General features: G+C 40.3%; 1 protein-coding gene across 1 annotated transcript in view; it reads left to right on the top strand.

Moving 5' to 3' along the window:
- The first annotated feature begins 824 nt into the window (after window positions 1–824).
- FKBP10 (FKBP prolyl isomerase 10) overlaps window positions 825–26,375 on the top strand; it is a 368,229-nt gene continuing 342,678 nt past the window's right edge. Inside the window, exon 1 of the mRNA XM_044054794.1 lies at window positions 825–1,190. Coding sequence (XP_043910729.1) covers window positions 952–1,190 — 239 coding nt within the window. The 5' untranslated portion in view covers window positions 825–951. The remainder of the gene's footprint in view (window positions 1,191–26,375) is intronic.

Here is a 26,375-nt window from a genome sequence, read left to right as displayed (position 1 = left end):
CGTGAAAAACATCAACAATTCGACAGCATGACAAATTCCAGAGTTCAAATATTGATCAGGATCTGTGTAGGGTACCTGTTTTTTTTTTTCAAAATTTGGCTACATTTATTTAAGTAATAAAACAGTTGACACATTCTGTGAAGAGTGTGAATGCAATGCCTCACATAAGGATTACCCTCCACCCCCATGCTGCAATTCGTTTTTTTTTTTTTTATTTACATTTGTTTATGGGGTAGAACACTGATCAAACAATTGCAAATTACAGGGTCAGCCTAGGGTACATGATAATGTAACAGTACGATATACAGTATACAAATAACAATGGCTTACATTCACGAGTAAGCATAGGCAATCTGGCAAACAATATACACATAGAAGATGTAACAAACCAAATATTTGTAAAGTTACATAACTGTAAAAGAAAAGGGAGAACAAAGTTAAAGTAAGAGAAGCAGAAGTACCCTACTGAGCTAATGCATGGAGCAGGAGTTACAGATGCAAAAGGACCACATAAAAGCATTAGGACCCAGGGGGCATCTTTTCCGGGAAGGTCCTCATCCAGTCTAAACTTGTGATTTTTATGGTCTCTAGATAAAATCCAGTTTTTACCTATTAATAACTTGGATACATTTTGGTGAAACTGGAGCACTATTGCATTTTGTTTGTTTAAGAGACTACCTAGATGCTGCAGCCTGCAGCTGCCAGCATGTTCCAGCCTGCACTTTTATTTCCAGGCATCCTGTGAAGTTTTTGGCCACCTAAAAACGTACTGTAAACTCCATCTGCAGCTTGAAGCCCACTTTACACGTTTACAGAATTCCCAGATAATTCCGGAGTGGAAGCGAGGGGAGGGACGTGCAGGGAAAGGGTGACGTGCTGAACAGAAGGACGACAGGCTACAGCTGTGGCTAGGGAACATTACAACAAGAGTGGTTTGATCTTAAAGACTTTATGTGCACGTCGTTGTGTAAAACTTCATTTAACGTCGCTGTAAGCATGTCCTTGCAATTTGTAATCTTGTTTCTCAGTGCTGTTTTACTGCCAGCACTTTGCAACCCCAACCCTCTAGATGATGTGGTGATCGATCGGTACTTCATCCCTAAGACTTGTCCCCGAGAGGTGCAGATGGGGGATTCCGTCCGGTATGACTACAACGGAACTTTCACAGACGGGAAAAAGTTTGACTCCAGGTAACAAGTACTACACTATTTTCGTTAACTGCATGCAGAAAAGAACTGCAAGTTGTACTGCTAATTGCACCAAACGTTACACGCAGTATTCAGAACTGTTAATGCCTTGATTATATAGCAAAGTTTTGTACTTAAACTCCGTATTGTGAGATATATCTTGACATTTAATAGTAACAAATGTGGTATAATTAAAGGATGCTAGAAGTCACTGAACTATAAAATTGGTATTTGCAGTCTTTGTGCATGTCTGGAAACGTCAAAGTATTTTGATATTTCCAGTTTATTACATATGTGGCTTATTACATATATGCCTTATTTTTCCTAGACTTGGCGTTTGTAGTATATTTTTTCTTATTTGTATTTTCTTAATCTGGAATTTGTTCAGTGTTAATTTGCTTTACACCGCTGGAGCATTCCCTTTATCTGGCCTGTAGGAGGCAGGCAAGAGCTCTCGAATACTGCAGATGTTGCGGAGGCCACGTTACAAAAGATGCTCACATCTGGAATGTGCTCCTCACAGGGAAGAGGCTCAGAGTCGTACTTCAAGTGGCCAACGTGTCCCTAGTGACCACAAGATATTACTGTTGAAAAAAAAGTGCTTCATTAACCCCAAAAGGCAATATTATCGTAACCAAACGAAGCTACTTGTTGCATAATCCCACTGAACTTTTTTTTAAAAGTCCAACAATGCAAGGTCCACGTGGTCATTTGTCATTTCTTAGGGGTTCCGCTATCTGAACCGTGGTTTGGATATCGGTCTTTGTCTTTCTACCAGCCTGCGATATGCTAATTTCCTAAATATGTTTGAACACTAGTTATTGTATGCTGTTTATTTCACTCTCAGTAAGCCAGAGATACTTCGCTTGCTAGAATTGCTTTGCTTTGTGCACACTAGTGGAACTTTGTGTGCGTTGAAGGTGCATACCCTTGAGATCACTGCAGTTGGTTTGTACTCTTAAAACCACTGCAGTCCGTTCGTGTTCACTCGTCGCAAGGATGTAGTCATTTTAGGGCAGAACACGGCAGAGGGACATTCTTCCTCTCAGAAAAGACCCCCCCCCCCCCGAAACTACTTCTGTCTCTCTGAAGTGAAATTAAAATCTTGAAAATGGCCATCAAACACACAAGACAATATAATGATGCACAATAAAGTAGATTAGAATATGAATGGAAAGCAGTAACTTGGTGGCTAGATAGTATCAAGATTTAAGGGAAATAAGTTGTGGCAACGATTAATTGTTGTATAGCAAACCTTTGGAGGGGGTTTGAAGAAAAGTAAGTGCCACTTTAAAGTATGTTATCTTCAGCAATGATAGCAAGTTTTATTTTTAAAAGGGCATGTATTTAATTGTAGAAATGCACACAGATCTGACCCCAATTTTTTATTTCTCCAGATGTTTTGGGTTTCTAATACTGTGACACGAATAAAACCAATTACTAATTCAGGGTACAATTAAAGACCACAAAATTAGTATTAACTTGTCCATCTATATTCTTGTAAGAGTACCGTTCAACCTCTCAATGCAGGAAATCTAGACAAAGCCTAAAATAATGGGGGGAGGGTAGGAACAGATTGTAAATGTTGCTCTCATAAACTTGCTAGAGTAATAGGATTTCTGTTAGCATGCACTTTTTTGAAGGATATCTGCTTTTACTTATGTTTTGAAGAGTGTTCCAAAGAAGCAGAATCTGCAGGTTCAAAATGAGCTTGAGTCATTTTTTCCAAAACAAAATTAAGGTCCCAAGGGGGAGGAGTAGGTTTTCTTGAAGGCCTAATACGCAGAATGCCTTTAAGAAATTGGTTGACCTCAAAACGAGAAGCCAAAGGAGGATTCAAGGACAGACCAGTAGAAATGGCTGACAAATGGGCATTCACAGAAAAATAGGACAAACAGCCAGACTGGAGCAGTTCACACAAATAAGAGACGACCAGAGGGACCCCACTGAAAAAGGATACAGGTTACGAGCATGGCACCGGACCAAAAATCTTTTCCATTTGGACATCTGGTGGAGTGTTTCCTTACCTTCTGTAAAACCCTGAGCATGTCCTCAGAAAAGAGGTACCCAAGAGGGGTCAAAACACTGTCAACCACAATGTTAGTTGCAGAGTGGACAAGTGGGGATGGGTGAGAGACCCTTATTCTGTGTGAGGAAATCCAACCAGTGAGGTAACTTGTGAGGATTGCCCTTGGCCAGATGCATTAAGAGGGGGAACTAGTGCTGTCTTGGGCAAAAGGAAGTCATTAGCAAAATTTCTGGGGAGTCAGCTGAATCTTGTGCAGAACTCCTGAAAGCAGAGGAAGAAGATGGAAAGCATAAAGAAATCTCCCCTTCCAGAGAAAGAAAAGGGAGTCTGTCTTCCATGCCAGATGACATGGCACTCTGGAACAGAAGAGAGGAAGCTACTTGTTCAGAGGGAAGGCAAAAGGATCTACCTGAGGAATACCCCACTGATGGACAATGTCCAGAAACTAGTCTCTGTGAAGCATCCATTCATGAGCCCATGTTTTGGGCCTGTTCAGAGACTTTACTACAGAATTGTGCTTTGAAAGTATGTACATTGCCTGAAGAGTTAACTGATAATTCAGAGCCAGTTTCCAAGCCTGAAGCACCATCCTGCAGAGGAGATAAGAGTATGTGGCCCCTTGCTTGTTGACATAACACATCAGTGTAGTGTTGTATGTGTACACCTTCAAGGGGCCTGGAGAGAACATGGGGTGAAAAGCCTGAAGGGCCAGAATGTTAGCTGTCATCTCTTTGATGGTGATATGGTCTGACTTCTGATGGGGAAGCCAAAGACTCTGAGCCTTCAGGTAACCAAGAGATGCCCCCCACCCCTTGTCTGAAGCATCAGTGAACAGCTCTTGAGAAGGTACTGGAGGCTGAAAGGGATAGCCTGGGCTGAGTGTGAGCTGTCAAATCCACCAGTCAGATTCCTTGAGACAGGAAAGGAGAGGTACACTGAAATTTAGAGGGTTACAATGTTGCAACCAAACAGACTTGAGGAACCAATGAAGTTTCCACATATGCAGTCTGGCAATAGGAAGCATTGGAATAGAATAGGCCATGAATTCCAGGGCCTGAAGTAACTCCCTGGGTGGTATGGCAGTCAGAGGAAAAAAAGAATGAAAGAAGGCTGTCAATGGCAATACCTTTGGAGGTGGAAGAGAGACCAACATTGGCACTGTCTGAATCATGCATCCCAGAAACATATGATCCTGAGAGGTTGTTAGGGCAGACTCTTGGAAGTTGATAGTAAACCCCAAACTTTGAAGAAGAATGATAGTGAACTGCAGATCCTCTTAACAGTCAACTGGGAGAAGGCACCTGAAACAACAGTTCATCCAGATAAGGAAAAATCTGAATGCTTTGGAACCTGCAAAAGGCAAACACGAGATAAGCATTTTGTGAATACCCTTGGGGCAGTAGAGAGGCCAAAGGGCAAAGTAGAGAAATGAAAATGAGAGGAAGACACAGAGAAATGTAAAAACTTCCTGAATAGAGGGTGTGTAGGGATGTGAATGTAAGCATCTTTCAGATCCAAAGTCACCAGAAAAGCCTGGGGGTAGTAAAAGAGGAAATAGAGTTGGAAGAGTAAGCATCCAAAAAGAAAGAATCTTGAGAAGGGTGTTGAGCCAGGAGAGATCCAAAAATAGGTCCAAGCCCCCCTCCTTTGAGGAACCAGGAAACATCCTAAAAAAAAACCCTTGCTACTTGGGGGGGGGGGGGGGTTGGTCCCTTGGTGGTCCCTTGGTTGGGATCCTCTGGGAAATGGGAAATGGAGGAGTTGTTCTAGAGGAAGGTGAGGAATCCCAGAAAAAGGAGGGATAGATTTCCATACCATGAAGTAACCCTGATGGTTGACAGAAAGAACCCAAGAGTCTGAAGTGATGTCACCAATTTGGAAGACAAAGGGTGAGCCAAAGGGATAAAGGCACCTGGTCTAAAGGAAGGGGAGGTGACTTATCAAAGAGAACAGCATTATCAAATAAAGGAGACTTCTGGGCCACAGAAATCTGAGAAGTGCGGCAAAAGAAGTTATGGGTAGTTGCATCCGTACATCCCTTTTCTGCTCTACATTCCGTACAGAGAGCATAAATGTGATGTACGGTGCATACAAGATCTCTTTTAGGCTTTTGTATACTGGCCTAGCATCAGGCATGCCTTCCATAATGAATACTGCAACAGTGATGTAAAAGGACATTTAGAAATTCTTTTGAAAGGGCTGATTTTCCTAATTTGAGAGCATTAAAATGCAGGCAGGGAATGGGTGTCAGTTCTGACCATTTAAAGAAAACTTGATGGGTCATACAACCCGTTGTATTAAAGCTGTAAGCATACATATAGTTTCATACCATTCTATTTTTTCCTTGTAACCTTATACAAATATGTTATGTGAAGTTTATTTCTTTATTGACTGGGTAATACACTCCTCCTGACTGGACCTTTTCAGCCTTAGCCAGGGGAAACTGCAAAATCAAGCCACTACCTGGAATTTATAAAATAATTATCACACGTATATAGCTAAACTATAGCAGCTTTTTCTCTTAGGTTTAACAGTTATAACATGCACTGTGCTCTCTGTCGAATAGCACAGTTCAGATGCAGAGATGTCTAGGAAGTCATGTGGCAGTAGCGAATTCTGGAATCTGTGCCTTGTTTCTAGTTTGGTGCTTGGACATTGGACACAAAGGGGCAAGTTGTAGAAGTAAAATAAGAAGAGAGATTTAGAGGGATAAAGAAAGTGGTGCAGTAATTTTAACGCAAAACAGGTTGAAGATCTGTGTAGCTTTGTTATTGTTAAGCAGTGTTCTAATATCAGAGGGAGGAAAATAAGCCAATGCACTTAATTAACAGTCTGCAAAAAAAAAAAGAGGAAGAGAAAACAAGAATGAACAAGAGTAAACAGGAGTGGAATTCTTTGAGGGCAGGAATACTACTTTCTGGACAGGCTTGGCCTCAGGGCAAAGGAGGTTTGAAATAGTGATGGCACTTCATAGCACATTAGACCGTTTTTCAAGATTGCATTGTGGTGGTTAAAAGATCGTGTGGATTCCCAGTACAAAGGTAGCTATTTGAAGTAATACACAGTTCATATGTTCATGCTAAGCTTAAGGCCTAAATGACCACCAAGTATCTTAGCGACATCACCCAAAAATGCAACAAGTTTGTTTGTTCTGTTCCTACACACCCCAGATGTGGATATACTTGTCTTTCATTCAGTCAGTGAGTCTGATTTTGAAGGTTGTAAGGGAATTACTCTGCTTAATGTGTAATAGGAATCTATTCCAAAACATGGGTATGCTGAATCTGGCAGTTAGTACAGAGGACTCAAACTCATTGCTATTAAAGAGTAGCTTCTTGTGCCCCAGGTAAGGATTTGATTTCTTCCACCTTCACCTACTTACTGTGTGACTGAGCAAGTCACTTAACCGGACAGTGCTCCTGGGTCACCCCTGAAAAGACAAGGATGTGTTCAGTGGGTTTACTTATGCAACCAATGGTTATAGCAAATAAATACCTAGTAATGCCAGCAGATAGTTTTAATGCTATGGTCTTTAGAGCATTCTATTTGAATCACATATTCTATGGAGGTGAAGGAGAGCAAAAAGTGCCGGGTCTTTTATAGTGCAGACAATTAAGCTCTCCCCACAGAACCGCAGGAGTCTGTGTAAAATTGAGTATATGGAGGGGGATTTAATTTTTTCATTATCACTCAGGTTGCGTAGTCCTATGATTTTCTTGGAGAAGAATCTCTGATGTCTTTCAAGTTGCCTAGTTGCTTAGTAAGGTACAAGCTGAATGGGGCATTATGTTCAGTGACCTAATAAAGGATGCATTAAGTGGAAGAATGGCTTCTTTGGACCTAGAGAAAATACCTAGGCACAGGTACCCAGATCTCTGATGAATGTGTCAGATTTGAGGGGAGTGTCATTTATATGGTAAGAGGTGGTGGTGTTGAATTTCCTTTACTGCATATCCTGGCATTAAGAGTAAGACTGTAATTAACACACCAAAAATTGGTCTGACCTAGCACTTGCCATACAAATGTTAGTGTGAAAAGGGGATTTGACAATCTACCCAGTTTGCAATCATTGACAAACTTGGTTAATCACAGTCCTTTGATTTCTGCTTTTGCATCACAGAAGTAGTTAACAAAGTGGTGGAGGCTCAGGACAGAGCCCTGTGGAATGTTGCTTGTGATGTTTTTCTGACTAAAGGAGGCATCTCCAGCCTCTACAGTATGAGTTCTGTGTTTGAGTCACTTAGCCATTCAGTGTATGGGTTTATCAGTAATATCTACACAAGAGATGGTGTCAAAGGCCTTAGCTGTGTGTAGAAAAGCAGTGTCTACAGTCTAGCCTTCATCCAAGGACTCAATATCCCTTTCAAAGAAATTGACTAGGTTGACTAGACATGATCTGCCATTTATGATTCTAGACTGGTTGAGATCAAGGCACTGAAGGTCTTCTGCATTGTTTATTAGCTCTACAGTTATATAAGTTCCATAACCTTGCAGATGATACTTGTGAGGTAAATAGGTCTGTAATTACTGAGGTCAGTTACGAGGAATGATACTACAGTAGCCATTCGCCAAGCTTCTGGGACATAGCCTGTAAAGGGACTTACAGAGAGCTGGGATATTATTAGGACCCATACAACTAATGTTCTTGGTTATGGAAAGACAAATAAGACATGTTCAAGTGTGATTTTTTGTGAGGGGGTGAGAGGTATGGTGGGAGAATAAGATGAGCACAGGAAGTGAAATTAGGACTAGATTTGTCAGTAAGGATACTGCCAATGGTTCTGAGTAGCAGAAGTAGAAGGGACTGTTTGATGAGTTCCATACTGTACTTCTGATTTTCCTACTATAACTATAAAAGGTCATGTGAACGGCTTTGGCACTTCCTGCAAGCTTACATTCACAACTTGTCTTACACTTCTCAATGGTCTGCTTAAGGGATTTGCTCACCTAATTTAAATCCCTTCTATGCTGGATGGGTGGAAGCTTATTAAAGATGGCTAAAAAAAGTTTTTTTCTTTTATTGTAAATTTTTTGATATTGGAATTCCACTGTAAAGGTTTACTTTTGATCCTAAAACAGACATCTCAGTACGGAAAGGGGAATAACATTTGAAGAACTATACAGTGGCATCTGGTGTGGGAACTGTCATTTGCTATTATCAAGAGTGTCAGTAAACAGTAAATAGCTGGTTTTGAAGTAATCCTTAAAATACATTGGAATTCTTATAGATTGTAAGTAAGGTTTTAAGGGAGAAGTTGACTGTTAGATGGCCAGATTTAACATGGGAAGAGTAACATGAGGAGGAACACTGCCTGGGGTTATGTTTGTAAGGCTGGGTGCAAGAAGGTTTGCATCTTTGGTAGGAAAGTAGACCATCTTGTCTAAGGAATTAGCATCTACAAAATCTAGAAATCTCTGAGCATATTTATTGCACCTTGTATAAGTTAGCCAGTTGATGGAGGGGCAAAATCTCACGTAAGAAACTTATTTGGTTTAATGGTTTACTTTTTAATCTGATTTAGATATTCTGTATGCTCAAGAGGATGTATGCTCAAGTACATGGAGATCTGTAGTTAACAGTAATGTGTAGTTGGTTCTCTAGAGTGTTACTAGGACTTCAGTATGTTCCAGACTCGTATTGTGCAGGTCTGATGCAAGATGGTGGGATACAAATAAAGTATAGTCTCCATAAAAATCCATTATTCCCATTTGCTTTCCCAACACTATTTGCATGCCTGCTTTGACTCCTGTCTTCACATGTAGCATTTTAATGACATGAGCTTGAGAAGTACAGGTGTCTGCAGTTCACGCAGTGATATTTGTTAGCTATGTCCATATGCTTTGCTTGTTAACTGTAAAAAACACACTCAAAGACTGGTCTCCAGGCTAATACATTTAATGAATACAACTGTTTTATTTAAATATTAGGTTGGCTGGCTGCCCACTCTTTCACAGTGTGGGTGTGTGTGTGTGTGTGTGTGTGTGTGTGTGTGTGTGTGTGTGTGTGTGTGTGTGTGTAATTTTCTGACTGCTGGAGTTCTTTAACTGTGACTGGGTACAAGCCCAAATAAATAAATAATTAACCTGATAATATATTCCCTTCCCCCTAATGAAGTACATACAGTATTAAAAGGGAAAGTGGAGATGTCCATGAGAATAGCTAAAACAGATAAAGCAATATACATTAGAGTAAAGCTACAGTGCGTAGAGGCTGAGACTGGAAAGCTTCCACCCCTAAGCAGATATCAATAATTAATGCCTATTACAGCCCCTCACCAGGAAAGGTGAGTTCATTGGCTGCATTCTTTAGGTTCATTTTTACATAGTGATTATTTTATGTGAAAGTAGAACAGTCACTAATCGCCTGCAGAGTTCTTTAAAATGTGGAATGGAATGCAGATGCCTTATTCTACTGTGCCAATTCACACATGATCTTTAAGCTTCTAACATTAAACAGTGCTACCGTGATGCTGTTTGAATTGTCTTAGATTATGTGGGAATGTCCGTAAATTGAACTTTGCCTAAAAAGGCATTATGTGAGCAGCCAAAGTTTTAGCTAGTGTGTAAAAGTCACAAGGTGAGAGGTGCAGACCATAGCTAGCAAAGCAGGCAAAACTGTTGACCATCTCATCCCAAGCTGACACACACACTGGGTTCCACTTAAATTATATCTGTTTACTAAGCATTTATTAAAGCCAATTATTTAGTCATCATTCTTGGGGAAGATAGACTACAGGTAAATGCTAGGGCTTACTTTTATTAAAGACATGAGTAGAGAGGTCTGATGTGTCTTTCTGCATCTCCCCTAGGATGGAATGCCTCCCACACTGGTATTTGTGAGGTTGTGTTCATACTTGGGATGGTGAAGGGTCCTATGGGCTCAAGTAACATCCTAGCATGAGGGAGTCAGATTACTCGTATTCTGCCCTAATCCAGCTTTGTGAACACAGTGTCTGACAGTAACATTAATAACTAGGACTTTACTAGGAAATCCTACAGGCCTACAGGACCTTAGGGACACAAGCTTGTTGTTTAGGTGATTAATATTAGAAGTAGGTATAAATGGTTAGAAATGTTTCTAGGTAATTGAAGTTTGCTAGGTGGATGTCTGGACAGCTTGAGCAAAGATTTTGGCCCCCCCAGCATATTTAGGTGTGGTGTTGTGCTGTTGTTTTGTTACATTGGGTTTATGTAGAAGTGAGATGGAAGTGAGCAACCATTTTGTAGATGGGGCAAAAGAGGTTTGTTGTTTTCTATATTGAATCAATTGCCACATTTAGGGGAGGAATATCTGGCCTGCTTCTGCAGGTCTGAGAAATGGTTAATGCTGAGGGATAGGTTTGCACTGTGGAAGATGGGGCAAGCAGTAAATGAGGCCACCATTACTGTGAAGAATGTACATAAGGATCGTGACCAGACCAGCTGATTTCCTTCTGAAATAGAAAGAGAGGACTCCAGTTGGAAGAAGAGTGGTGTAAAGAGGAGGAGAAAGAAGGCATGAGATAACTGTGAGAGAAGTTAAGGGTGGGACAGGAAAACTTTCATGATAAGAGCTCTCACAGTAAAGATATTTACAGTGGACTGAATTTAAGTAGTTTATGCCAAGTGTCTTACCCAGCATAAACATTTCCCTTCCTTCAGAATTGCAGTGGTTTTCTAATCGGAGAAGATTATTTCTTTCTGATGGACATTGCCTTGGTGATCTTCACTATTTTTTTACCTCCCATTTCTTTCTGAAGCATATATATTGAAAGGGGAAGCAAGTGCTTTAGTATTACACCCAAAGATGATCCCAGTGCCTCACAGTAATCTGTGGGTGACCCACAAGAAGTGGTTTCCCTGTCTCTTTAGCTGTGTGAACCATGCCATCATAACAGTTCAGCAAGTTGCACTCGTCTGCAGAAACAAAGTGGATCTATTCCTACCTTAACGCATTAATAACTACATGGTGTGGAATGTCGCACCTCCAGCTGCCTGTACATATCTTGCATTCCAAAGCATTTCCCAAAAAAAATAGCCTTAAAAATAGTAAGATAAACGAAAGTAAACATTTTGTGAAAAATAAAAGCTATTAAAACTGTACAGATTGCAGTGTTATTAGTAAAAGTATACTTTGCAGTGTTAATAGTCAGTGCATTCATAGTCTTTTTCTATAAATACTATAGTGTGGTATAATGCAGACACCACCAAACATTTTTTTCCAAACTTTTACATACAATTTGTCATATGTTGGAAACTGTAAAACCTAGGTACATATCATTAGAATATCGTTAGAATAGTTTTAACATGACAGTTATTTATTTAATTATTTTTAACCACCGGTGTCTGAGCCGAAAAGGCCCTTTTTCAGCAGAGGCCCGGGGAGAAAAGCTCCACAAAGAAAAATTACAGACACATTTAGTTATTTAGACATGATCAGTATACACACAAATTACAAGAGACATGTTTTTACAGTGGTATGCGGCACATAAACAGTTACAGTGGAGAGAACAAACCAGAAAATATTAATTTTAAAAATAAAAGTAATTAATAGATTTGTGGTGTACAACTGAAATTTGGAACATAGGTAGAATATATACATAGTACACAGGTACAGTACATACATTGTAGATTAGCCAGTGTTTGTGAGTAAGATTGAAAACTATTATCAAGTGCTCTAGGTTTAGTATGTATATGTTATCCGCTTTCACTAACCTGGGGAGCAATCATGGCACTGCCACCTTTGCTTGAGATGACCCTGATGAGGTCTTTAAAGGAGGCTTTGGATGATGTGTTTGAATGCTAGTGGGGACAGAGTTCCATTTTTTTTGCCACTGAACTACTATATAGGTTCATAGGTTCATACTAGGCTGTCTGCCCTAGGGCATTTATAAGTCTAGCCAGAGTGTGTTTGGCTTTCGCCACCCATTTTAAATTAATTTTGCTATGCCCTTTTTCGAGGTTAGTATACTGTGCCTCTAACAGTGACACAGAAGTGATACCCGGGTTAACCTACAACCTCCCATCCACTCATCAAGATTCCTCTTGAAGAGAGTCAATGAGGGACTGCCTAACCTAGACTGGGATTTTATTCCAGAGTGAAGGGAGCCTCTGGGTTATGAATCTGTCCCTCCAGCATGTACTATTTATTTCAGTGCTGAGGTTCACGTCTCTCGAGCGCGTAGCTTGATGGGATTTGGATTTTCTGAGGTGCAGCATGTCCATTAATTCCGGGTTGGACATGGCTTTATACGTCCGGCACAGATCGCCTCTGAGCAGGCAGTATGCCACTGAGTAGAGCTGGAGTTTCTTTAACCGGGCAGCATATGGCATCTGTTTGAGCCCTTTGATCCTCTTGGTGAGGTACTTTTTTGGGGTCTTTCTAGTTGCTGCAGGTGTCTGGTAAGGTACATCCCAAAAGGGGCATTGTACTCTATTATGGGCCTGATGAGGGATGAGTAAAGAGGCACGATGACCTCCCCTGATCTAGATGTGAATCCCTTCATGATTAGGTGGGCTATATAAAATGGTTTTCTAACCACTTTGGCCACGTGGTTGTCAAATGAGAGATTGCTATCAACTTGGGTCCCCAGGTCCCTAATTACTTCTTCTGTACTTAATGGATTACCACCTATGTGGTAATTTGTGGGCACTTTGTTTTTGCCAAAGGGGATGACTATACACTTTTTAGTGTTTAGCATGAGGCCATGGCTCTGGCACCAGTTGTCTGTTTCTATGAAGCCCTTAAGGAGGATGCTTGTGTCAGCTGGAGAGTCGATTATGGCGCCCAGTTTGCAGTCATCTGCGAACTTGGTCAGCCACAGTCCTTCCGTGTTGGCCTGTACCTCCGAGAATTATATACCAAACAAGAGAGGTCCCAGGACTGAGCCTTGTGGGATGCCACTTGTAACTGGTTTGGAGTCTGACATGGCTCCAGCAATTCTAACCATGTGGGTTCTGTCCTTGAGCCAGTTTGCAACCCATCTAGTGACATAGGGGTTAAGCTGGTGAGCTTATCTATAATGCCCGAGTGGGGTATTGTATTGAAGGCTTTTGCGAGGTCCAGGTAGGTTGTGTGGACCACCTTCCCCTCGTCAATGGCCTTGGTGACTGTTTCAAAGAAATCAACCAGGTTTAAGAGGCAGGATCTGCCCTTAACAAAGCCGAACTGGGTAGGATCCAGTGTCTGTAGGTCCCCAATATCTTTATTTATGAGGTCCATGATGATCCTTTCCATAGCTTTGCAGACCAAGCTAGTCAGGCTTATGGGGCGATAGTTTCCAGGATCCGTTGAGGCACCACCTTTGTGGAGAGGGACCACTGTTGCTGTACGCCACTCTTTGGGTACATATCCTGTAGTAAGGCTGAGATTGAACAGTAGTTTTATGTTTGGGTGTAGCTCTTCCGGGACACTGTCTGGTCCCATTGATGCTGTGTTTTTTGCTTTGGAGAGGGCGGCTCTTACCTGAGCATCTGAGATGTCAGGGGGGCAGCACTCTGCTGGGATAGATATTTGCCCTTTTGGTGGGGGGGGAGTTTGCGCTGAACCTGTCAGCTAGGATGTTGGCGATGTCTGTGGGTTCGGTATATTTTTTGTCATTTTGGACTAATTCTGAGCATATCTGGGAATTCCCACCCAGGTTCCTAACATAACTAAAGAAAGCCTTGTGATTATCCTTAGTGTCCTGTGCAATTTTTCTCTCGAAGCTGGCCTTAGACGATTTTATGAGTGCCTGTAGTTTTTTGCTAATACTGATCAGAGATGCCTTTCCTTTTTGGGATTTTACTCTTATCATGCAGTTACTTCCTACTTCTATTGTATAGTTTGTTTATGGCTGGGGTCCACCAGACAGGACATCTGCCTTTGGAGGATTGGGTCTTGGTTTTATTTGGGATTGCATGATCCATGCATTCCTGAAGGTGTTCATAGAATGGGTTTATAAAGGTTTCTGCGGTCTGGGCCGTATTTTCCACAGGCCTGGGGGCTTTGAAAGATTCCACCTCGGTTTTGAGGAGTGTGAAATTTGCTTTAGAGAAGTTTTTCACTGTGGTTTTCTGGGCAAGGGGTGGAGTCGGGATGTGAATATCCAGTGAGATTAGTTTATGGTCTGATCTTACCAGTGAGGGATACACTTCTGGTCTGGAGCATAAAGTCTCCATGTTGGTGATGATCAGGTCCAGTATGTTTTCCACTCTTGTGGGAGTGGTAACAAGTTGTTCCATAGCATTTGAGTTTATAAATTCTAGGAACCTTTGGGCTAGGGTGTTGGAGCTAGAGTAATGCTCCCAGTCTATGTTTGGGTAGTTGAAGTCACCCAATATAATGGTGTTTGGAGAGACCTTCATATTTTCCAGTGTTCTCAGGAAGGCCGAGTGGGGTTCCTGGGTTTGGGAGGGTGGTCTGTAGCAGGCTGTAAACTGGAAGGCAGTTTTACCCACTGTTAGTTGCACATGGATAGTCTCTGATGCTTTGTGCTGTGCCACCAACCTGGAGGTGTGGGTATCTTTGACGAATATTGATACTCCCCCTCCTTTTGTGGTTCAGTCCAAGTTTTGGGGCCGGAAAGCATGGTGTGAGGTATAACCTGGTAGTGCTGGGGTGCTCTCGAGAGCCTTGAACCAGGTTTCTGTTACTGCACAGATATCGATGTTCTCCATGCTAAGGAGAATTTTGAGTGCATGCATCTTGAGGTTTAGACTTCTGGCGTTGAGTAGCATTACTCTTAGTTTCTTATCCCTTGTGATACCTATGGAGTTGGGTTTGTCTTTTGAGCCTTGCCTAAAAAAGGCACTATGGGGGTAGCAAGAGCCTTTGCCAATATCCGAAAGCCCAGGGGTGACAGGTGCAAGCCGTCCCTAGCAAAGCATTGTGGCTTGTCGAGCATGTCATCCCAGCCTGACAGGCATTGGATCCCCTTTGAATGACACCAATACTTAAGCCAATTGTTGAAATTGATCATCTTGTCTTTATATTGTGGCACCATTCTTGGTGAGGGTAAGATGCTACTCAAGGTCAGGGTCATACTGGCCTGGGCTACATGCTCAGAGAGCTCCTCTATGTCTCTTTTCATGTAGTCCAGGGAGGTACATCTCAGGTCATTCACACCAGTATGGACAATGACTGAATCATATTTGTACTTGCCTTGGAGTGACCTGAGTGCTTGTGTTATGTGGCGGATCCTAGCACCCGACAGGCAGCTCACCGTGACCTTCTCCTTGTTCAGTCTGGTGAGCGGGACGTCAGTGTGCCTGACGATAGTCACCTATTACAAGTGTGTCAGGTGTGTTGTTTAGCCTTAACGGCTGTGACTGTTTGGCACACTGGCTTTGTGAGCTATGTGTTGCACATGTTTTGTTTTGGGGTAGTGGTTGCTTGTGTCTGCTTTGGAGGTCTCTGCTGCTTAGGCAGATTTTTATTTAGAGCCTCCGAGTATGTTTTTGTGTGTTTATGTGTTTGGTTTGCTGTCGTGGTAGGTCTATGTGAGACTGAAATTGTAGTGAGTGTGGTTTCCTTCTCCTCCTGACTGGTTACGCCAGTACTGAGTTGAGAGAGCTTAGCCTCCAGTTTGGCTATATGTTCTCTCACATGTGTTGGAATTTGATGGGAGGAGGAGAGGGTTGTCTGTGTACATGAGGCAGTTGTAACATTGCCTCAAGATTCCCAGATTCACCAGCTGGACCGGAGAGGAGATTGACAACTGACCTATGGACATGCTAGAATAGTATTGGGAATTCCTTTATAATTGAAAAAAAGGGCCAATAGGGAACAAGGTACTCAAGGGGAGTTTGTGAGGGTGTAGTGCTTTTAATTTGTTAGTGCTGACTTATATAATTGCTGTAGTGAGCAGGTGCCAGGTAACTTAAATGCAATGTGTTACAGGTGACTTAAATGCAAAAATGACAAACAGTAACTTTCTTTCAAGTGAAACAAGTACAGTAAGCAATGCAGATATCACTAGGGATCCACAGAAGTGCTGAAAAGCCGCATTTAGGTGGAATTAGCTTTTTAGGGAAATAACAAGCAAACAAACAACAAGCATACAAACAAAGCTAGATTCAGCAGGCCTGGATCTAGTCTATGCTACAGCAAACAAGGTGTACCAATTTCAGTAAGAAACAGTTCAAATATGCAGGCACTATAAGCCTTTAACCAGAAATTCCCAGCTCAGAAGGGCAGAGTCCACCCTCTCCTGCCACAAGAGTGCAGACCACAAACCTTCTTAATGTAAAACAACTGGTCTGAAGCCCAAGTGCTTAAACTAAAAGGCTTAGAATGAGTTACACCAAGCAGTAATAAATACAACTGAGTACTTTTAAGATGATGCAAAAGCAAAATAAAGTAGGAAGAAACACAAATACAGTAAAAGCAGATAAAATTTCTTTTTTTTTTTTTTTTTTTTAGTGGAAAGAGAGAAAGGAAGAGAGAACGGAGTAGCAGAAACTAAGATGATTGGCCTTCTCAAATGTTCTCCCTGTACTGGGTAGAATGAGGTAATGACACTAGACTGGGAGGAGGGGCCAAGATCACATTTACACTAGGGGCGGGCAACTGCAAAGCCACCAACTATAAAAACACTATACCAACAGAGAGGGAGGGTGGGAAACAAACTGTAGAAATGTTTCTCACAGCTGAAAAGCAGCAGTGAGCCTTTAAATGAAAGTTTTAAACAGCTAAAGGAGCCTCTAGAAAAAAAGAGTTTAACTGCAACAAGTTGTTAGAAACAAACAACCCAACAGATGCTTAATAAAAATGGACAATTTCCAGTTAATACCTCACACACAGTGAAACTAGCTAGAAAAATACACAGTACGCAAAGTGCTATAAATAACAAAGAAATAAAAAACAAAATAAACAAAAAAACAGGATACTTAATGTTATATATTATAGCTCCGAGTTTCCTCAGTGTCCTTCCTTCGATCAGCTCAGTGTGAAATGGCAGAACACTCACAACTGAACTTCTTAGGTAACAGAAAGTTGAAACCTGAGACAGCTTTTAAGAAAGAAATCTCAAAAGAACCAATGAGGTGCTTAGTCTAAGCTGTAGTCCAGGTGACCTCAGTCAGCCAATGACCTCAAACAATTCTCTCTCACTGAAATGCCTGATGGCTTTGGCTAAACCAAGATGTCCCTGCGCATCTCCAAAGCTATTGTAGCTGTTGGTGACTTCTAGTAGATAGAATGACAGAGGCAGAGCTGATTGTAGGTTAGGAGGTTGGACAGTTCAAGCCAGTGCAGCTGTCTCAAAGCAGTGCAGTGATGAGTTCTATATACAACAAGAAATTACTCTGAGTACATGTTTACTGAGATACTTTAAAAGAAGTATGAAAACATGTTTAATTGTAAAGTTAGTTGTATAAATAACATTGAATATTTCTCAAGATGTGCAACTTACAGTGCAAATTTGAAAGGCAGGTTTCTTTAATAACATTCAAAATTTCACATGATATTGTCCAGCAGTTTGTAAGTCATTTGTTTTTTTTTTAATTAATTTGCACATATGGAAATATTGTTTATTTTTTAAATTTATAGCAAGCAACTAGCAATATATCTGGTATAGTGTGATGTAAAAGGACAGTGACAACGAATTTTCCTGTCTTCTACCATGATATATTAAACCATACCTCTCAGTAACATGTAGGACTCTCAGTTATGAAAATATGAACATAAATATGAAAATATGAATAATAAGTGATGGATAGTGATTAATTTCCCTGTTGCAGGGCATCCTAGATTAACAGTCTTGGTTTCATTTTGTTAACAAGTTCTTACACTTTCTAATATTGCCCATTATTAGTTGGTAAAGTCACTTAGTAAGTGAAGCCAGACCCAAAACAATTTTGGATGCCATAAGGAACTATGGGTGTGAGCTGAAAGTATACAAAAACGGTGCTATAGGCTTGAATAAGTTAAAAAGACATGTCATTAACGCAAGGGTATGAGCATTGGGTGCAGTTTGACATTTTCCTGCACTGTATATGTTGAAGTACGTTGTGTGCAAGGAGCATGCTGGCATCAAGCATCCCTCCCCATCCACTCTATCTTCTTGTTTACACTATAGTCCATGGTAGGTCTGCGCTAGATCCAGCATGCACCCCCCTTCCAGATCTTAAAACTTTCTTGGAGTGTTGTTGTCCCATGTAGAAGATTTATTGTTTTTTGTTTTTGTTTTTCGAACGCACTTTAAAGAAAGCACTTTTTCAGTGAAAGCACTTTTGTTGAAGTGTGTTCGGTTGTTGTGGATTCGGACTATTGAACTTTCGTTCAATAGTCCTAGATCCATGTGTGTGTGTATATATATATATATATATATATATATATATACACACACACACACACACACACACACACGCATATATGTGTGTGTATTTATGTGTCTTTATATGTGTATATATGCATATATACTGCTATATCTTTCCCCTCCAGCCTAGTCTCACTTCTGTCTTCCTGCCATGTTTTAAATTTGTTCCTTTCCTGTTACCTTAAATTGCCAGCTTTGGCAGGACCCTTCTGTTACCATCCAGCTCCCTATTATTCCTTCCAACCAATCCTTTGGGTTTTCCCACAAACTTGCTTGTAAATGCCACACATCCTTATACTTCCTAACTTGTTTACCCCTTATCTGTATCTGGGTTTCCATGTTCTTCTTTCTCTGTCTAATGTAGCTGTCTTTTCAAACTTAACTGTCAGAACAAATCTGAAATACAGACATCCCTCATCCCTTCCATTCTTCTTGTCATATTGTACCTTGTAAAACCCCACCACACGTAACTCAAGAACAAATACTATAACTTACTTCTCTTTTCCTTTGGGATTTAATTCTGGGTGCCTCACCCAATATAGAATCGGTGGCAATGTCATCATCTCTGTTGCATGTATTGGTCATGATAAAGTACCCAGCCTCTCCCACCATTCCCTAGCTGACTCTTGAATGAACCAGCCACTTCTAATCATCCCCCACTGCTGTCTCTGTCCAGATACTTTGCCAACTCACAAGTCCTGCACTCCCACCCCACCTGTCAAAAGGCACCACCACTAATTCTGATTCATGGAACCTAACCCCCATTTTATCTGGAAACCACATAAATTGCTGTAGTGTCCCTGACTGACTAGACTCAACTTCCCTCGGTAAGACAATACAGTCACATGTGAATGAATTGCAGAAGTTCCATCTCTTTCACCACTCCTTTCTTTTCCTCAAGCCCTCTCTGATACACCTTGTAACTACTTCAGTAATCAACAAAAATAAGTAAATGGACAGAAGGCATTTTGTTCCTGTCTTCCTTTTTTGACATTACGTCATATTGTTAGATTCCCACTTACCACCACTGTCATGTTGAGGAGCTGATATAATACCTGTACCTCAGTCAGTCATATCTGTCTGAAGTTAATTTCCTTCAAGACTCTCTTTATTTTATCCATCAGCATGACCCCTCACCCCTTCTAGCTTCTCTCTGTCTGCATCTAATCTGTGTACCCCAGCAGCAGCAGCCTCTTTCTACATTCTAAGTCTTTCTGCCATTGCAGTACCAATCTTCTAGTAACCCACTATCATCAACATGACACCACCCCTTATGCCTTCTTCCTCACTACCCAATGTCTGTACCCCAGTAGGAGCCTCCTATTATGTTCTGATGACCTTCTGTTAATCAAGTCTTTCTGCCATTGTAGTACCAGTATCCCAGTTAGCCCTTCCACAAAAAAGGTTGCTTCTTGAGTACTTAAGTATAATTGTCTGTAGAGTCCTGTACACTCTACTTCTTATCTTACTTAGAACGTAATATGGAGATTAGCTTCCATAGCTGTGGTAGCAGTCCTCCCCCTCCAGATAGTTTTCAAACATCTTCGGTAATACATCTGGCACCTCAAATTTTAGTGAAAACCCATTCTTTCCATATGCCTTATTTTTCCTTCAGATAATCATTTACATCCTCCACTTCTTATCTAGTATAAACTTTCTTTAATATAACTCCTTCCTCCTTTCCATCAAACATTCTAATTTCCAGAATCACTCATTTTCCTTAATTTCTCTTCCATCCCTCCACTGCAAAGACTTCACAGATCCTGTGAGGCCTCCTTACTCCCTTGTCCTTGTTCTCCATCACCTGTATGTTCCTCTGTACTTTCTGATCCTTCAACTTTCTTGCCTAAAATTTAGCACCAGCTTCTCCTTGCACCTCTCATGATTCTTCCTCCTTTCCAACTCTGCTTCAGTCTTCCCTGTCATTGTTTTGTTTGTCTGAATCTTTATTCGCAATATCCCAATTCACCTTTTCCCTTGTCTTCTGACTGCTTGCCCCAGGTACCCTCTTGTCACAATCTTAACCTCCTCTCTAGTTTATTTAGATGCCCATTTATCTGCTTCCTTCTCTCCCCTAATCTCTGCATTACACTGCCTTCCAGTCCTGCCTTTACTCACATCGCAACCTTCCTCCTGTCACTAACCCCACACCCTAATTCTCTGCAATCAGACTGGTCACCATATCCATAAGTCACACCCTCTGCCTTCCTTCTTTGTACTTCTGTGTGCTAAACTTCCAATAGTCTGCTGTTGACCATGCAAGTTCAGGACCTGCGTTGCATGTGCATTGACATTCGGACATCTTTCTTGAATTTCTGTTGATCTATCAGTACCCCCACCACCACCACCAATAATTCACTAGTCAGAAAAATATCAAGCCAGCTTGCCCAGTGATGTTCATCTTTAGAGACAGAGCCCTGACTACTTCATCCAGATGTTAGCCAATCTGTACTGCTACTCATCTCTTTCTGTCGCCGATTTGAACATTCTTTTAAAAAAAAAAAGTTGACCTAATATCAGTTCTAAGACTACTTTAAATTCTCCTCCCTGTACTGTCTAACTCATCTCTCCTTTTACTTCCATCCTTACATTAACAATTCCCTTTTAATTTCAAAATTCAGTTTTACATTCACCTGTCTTCTTCCCAACTTTTTTCAATCCTACCAAATTCCTCTACAACCCCTTTTCTTGTTTATCTCCCATTGCTGTCTTTTGCTCATCCTTTCTATGTGCTATATCCCACATAATCTCAAATTACTTTCTCTTAGTTCCCACACTTTTCTTAATGCCCCACACTCCACATTTTTTAAACAAGAAACATCTTTATTAAATTATCACTTGACATAGGCAGTCATACATTTATATAAGTAAAACAATCCATATTTACACAATTCTAACTGCAAGCGTTGCACTTTTTTTACATCAAGACCCACCAACAGCAGTGGTATTTTCTTACATTCTGCTTCCCTCTGGATCATCAGTGTTCTGTTAATGTTATCAAATGTTTGCCCCCTCTCCACAAAATGACAGTAATCCATATCTAACAATTTTGGCATCACTTTTGCCATTCTTTTAGCCATTATAGACATAAACGATTTGTAATCATGATTTAGTATTGAAATGGGTCTGTATGAAGCTGAATATGATGGATTTTACCCTCTTGAGGTATTACAGCTACTGCTGCTTTCTTCCAGGATGCTGGTACTTTTCCTCTTCTTAAAATGCTGTTTTCCAGATCTTTATCAGTTTTTCCCCTCCTAACTTCCGAACTTCCATAGGAATATCATCTATTCCTGGGAACTTTTCTGTAGATTGGTTATACATTGCCACTTTTATCTCATATCTTCCTATCCTATATGTTAGTAATTGAGCCTTATCTACTTCTGACCTTGCCATATTTAATTCTTCCATAAAAATTTCCATTTTCCACCTTTTCTAAATTTCCATATTTTTCTGCTTTGTACAGGCTTTCATAGAATTTCTGAAATATTTCTAATACCCCTACATGATCTCTTGTTACTTTCCTTGTTGTAGGCTCCCTAAGCTTGGTGACAGCCCTTTCTACTTTCTGTTGCCTGAGTCATGCTAAAAGATTTTGTGCTCTAGCGTCATTAGCAAAAAACGGTTTCTTAACAGCAGTCTTTCTAAACTAATGCATATTGTCAAGGTAATCCATTATTTCTGTTTAGCATTCTGCAGTTGCTCCTTTTCTTGTTCTGTGAGATTCCCCATAGTTTAATACTTTAACATTTATCAATCCCTCCTAAATAATTCTTGTTACTTCTTAATCATATCTCTCTTTCTTTTATTTCTACCCTATTTTTAAACTCTGTCTTCTCTAATAGCTCCTGAATAATTTCGAAACACTACCCATTCCTTAAATTCTTTGCTTTTCAAGACATAGATGGGAAAGCACCAGTGTCTCATTTGTATTTCATTACCCTGTGTTTTTTATTTTAGTTATTATTGCTACATGATCTGACATAGTTATTAGGTATGTATCAAGACCTTCAATTAAATGCACATGTTCCTATGAAATGTAAATTCTGTGTAGCCTAGCCCAATTTTTGAATCTTGGGGAATAATATGTAACTTCACCCCAAAGTCCTATTACTGATTTCACATCTACCATACCAAATATTTTCATAAATTTCTTAAAAAGTCTACCCTCCTTTGTTATACTCTCCCTTCTAGACACTCCATACACATCTTCATTGCTACAAATCAAATTCCAGCCTCCACTTATTAAGTAATATTCCTTGCTGAAAGCTGATTATTTCTCCCAGAATTTTTTTAAGCTCCATCATAGCAGTTTTAAGGGAAATATAAATATATGTCAGTGTAATCCTCCTCACAAAGCTACCATTATTGTCTTGTTTTATCGTCTTCTATCACTGTTGGAGCTTCTCTTACAATTAATATAAGCACTTCTCTTTTCCTTTGTCTCAGGTATTCTGTTGAATAACCATCCTGAAAACCTTTCTTTAAAAAAGAACTTGTTCAGTTCTTTCTAAGGTTGTCTCCTGTAATATAGCTATTTACACTCTACATTTTTAATGTAGTTCACTAAACTTTATTTTATTTATCCGTGAGACTGTTCACATTTAAATATATTCCCTAAAGCATCATTGCATTAAAAGGTTATTATTCTCACCTTTTTACAAATAACAGTTTTTTTTGGTAAATATGTAGTTCCAGCTTTTGTGTTACATGCATACACTGTTTGTCAGGTTGAACCTTCATACAGTTGTTTCTTGTCATATCCATTTGAGCCTATATCACATCTTACAAAACGTTGTGTTCTATTGAAAGCCCTCAAACAAACAAACAAAAAACACACCCCAGTACCCACAAAACATATTAACTTAATACTAATACACAAAAACTATGTACATCTTCAAATATTGAAGTTTTACTATCCTAAAAGAAACAAATATTCCAAACTGACAGCCACACTCAAGAGACTTGAGTTAACCTAAAATAAAGGTTATCCAAGCTAAGATGCATGGTGCAGCCTGTTCTTCTGCTAAGTGCTATCTGTTTTTGTCTTATCTTTATAGCTGTCCCAGATGGGAAAGCCTGAGTGCATTCAGAGAACATTATCTCTTGGCCAATTTCTCTGTCTTGTTTTTTTTTTCCTAGCAAATTTCTCTTTATCAGATTGTCTCCATTGAGACAGGAGGACCAGATAAAGAGTTGCTACTAAGCATACATTTATTTTCTAGAAATAAGCTTTTATATTCAGTAGTCTTTTTCATTTATTTGCTTTCTCTTAAAATCTGTTACTAGATGAAGCTAAGAGCTTTAATCCAGTCATCCCCCCATGCAAGAATGAGCAAAAGCATTTGTCTTTTGTCATGTTGTTTTAACCCGACTTTTCTTTTTTTACATTTCAGTGTCTACATTTCTTAAAACTGAACATGAAGAAAGAGAGAAGGGAGAAAGAAAAAAAAACAGGAGCACCTGTTTACAGTAGTATCCCCATTACACTTAAAAATAACTGAGAAAACATTACTTTATAGCATGCAAAGAAAATCATGCACCACAAAAATTCTGTAGGAATACCACAAACTCTATTTATTAAGCATGTTTCATCCAGCACAGTGGCTGGACTTCATCAGATAAAAGAATCCACTTCATAGACACTTTTAAATGTTTCAACAATCCAGTCATGTGACCAGTGTCTCAATTAAACCTATTAACGATGTTCATTTAGCACATCACTTGATAAAAGTTCTACCATAGTTAAAAATACAGAGTTAAGTTTCAGTTTGTAAAGTATTTTTTCATTTCCATATATCACAAATATAATTTTTGCTTTGTAATCCCACATTTGTCAATTTCCAAGTTACTGGTGTTATTCCTGTTAATCTCCATCCCCTAAATCTTGTCTCTGCCTCAATTCCAGTGTACTTTCAATTCTTCTAGTCAGCTCTCATACTCTGTTCCTCTTCTTCAGCATTTTCCATTGAACATTGGAAAAGGTTTCACTGGCGCAGTCTATCTGTGGTCTTTATTACCAGAAGAACAATAAGCAGAATCTCCTTCTGTTTCACAGCTCAGTTTTTGTTGAACAAACTTTTGTATTCCTCCTTAGCATGTACTTCATCAAAAAATGATTTTGTCCTTCCAGGGAAGAATATTTTGAAGATAGCTGGGTACAGCAGTTTGAACCTCATGCCTGCTTCTCTTCATTCCCTGAATGGTGAAATAAATATACTCCTCTTCTGCCTGGTGTACAGTGAGTAATCATTCTCCACAAACACTGATGTCTTCCACAACTCCTTCTACTGGTAGGATTGCATGCTTACTATTAAAGGTCTAGGTTGCTTTCTCATAGCCAGGTTTGGAGTATACACACAATTTGCCCTTTCAATTAACAAATCCTGTTGTGGAATACCAGTCCAGTTGCTTATGTGTGCTTTCATAAAATTAATACAGTCCGTTTCTTACAGCTTCTCTGGTACAGCTGAAAATCTCAGGTTTTCCCTACATGCTGTGTCCTCTAATTCTATTAGATTTTGAAACATCTCTTCTTGAGCAGTCTCATATTCAGCTAGCATTTTCTTCATTTTGACCTCTGATTATTTTGCAGTTTTATCACTTCTTCTGAATATCTGTTCAAAGCATCTTACTTTTTTACAGTCTTTTGTTGTATGAGTTGATATACTCCATCCATGTTTTGTTTATTTTAACCAGGTCTGTGTGCAGTTGTCTTATACTTTCTGTTGGGTTACTGGAAGCCATGTCTGGAACTTGCACTGCTTTTTACTGAACAGCTGCAGTATTTTCCCAGTCAGTGTTCTTTCCTCACTTCACCTTTTATAGCTGATTTTCTTTCAGGTCCACTGTATTTCTTTTTTCCTGACATCCAGACAGTGCATTTACTAGTCAGTTACTGAAATTTACCCATAAAAAAAACAAAAGTCCACTGGCCTTCTCTGCTGAGTTTCTGTTTTTACACTGGGAGACTTACAATTTAAGCTGTTACTCAATGTGCAGCCATCTTGGAAGTCCGCCCCACATTCCACAATTTCAGTTGCAACATCCCCTGCACCCTTTCTCCTTTCACACTGCTGCCCTTCCTGGATGCTTGTTCTTTGATCCTTGGGCACCTTGTACACCACCCTCCCTGGCTATTTATTGGTTGCTTGCTGCTTTCCAAACCCATGGTTTCTTTCACCCCCTTGCCTTCCTCCCACCATCACCCTGCCTCAATTTTCCACCATACCACCCTCCTTGACCTAAGCTTACACTAATTCCCATTTCTTCTTCCCCTTCTTCACTTCCTATCCTCTTATTTCCCACCCTAGCTTACTGTAACCCTTAGCCCCCATTATCCCCATCCCATACTCCTCTTTCCTTGCCTTTTCTATGTAACAGTCACTGCTTTACACATTCTATGAATCTTGTCCTCCAGTTTATGCATCATCAGTAACTGTCAGCTCCCACATTTTTGTTCTCCTCATCCAACTTTAGGAACTGCTCCTACAGACACATCTGTTACAAATACCCATAGTTTTCTTCTCTCTTACTCGCCCATCTACACACCAAGCAAACTGGTTCAATCCGTAATCGTCATCTTCTCCTCAACTCTCCCATCAAAACACTGCCTGCCTCACCCTCTCCCTCAACAGTTCTACCAATAATGAGTATGGTGTCTGTTCTTATGCCATCCCCTATACTCTTTTGTTTACCTTTCCTACCTTGTACCCTGCACACTGGTCCACTCTGATATGCACTGCCCCCTTTCCTTACACACTTGGTCTGTCTTTCTGAATATTCTAAGGGCCTTCCCTACCTTGTACCCTGCACACTGGTCCACTCTGCTATGCATTGCCCCCTTTCCTTACCCACTTGGTCTGTCCTTCTGCATATTCT

Source organism: Protopterus annectens, chromosome 13.part0 (assembly GCF_019279795.1).
Source record: "Protopterus annectens isolate FY-2018-M chromosome 13.part0, PAN1.0, whole genome shotgun sequence".
In the NCBI taxonomy this organism is placed as follows: Eukaryota; Metazoa; Chordata; order Ceratodontiformes; family Protopteridae; genus Protopterus; species Protopterus annectens.
This window is presented reverse-complemented; position numbering and strand designations above follow the sequence as displayed.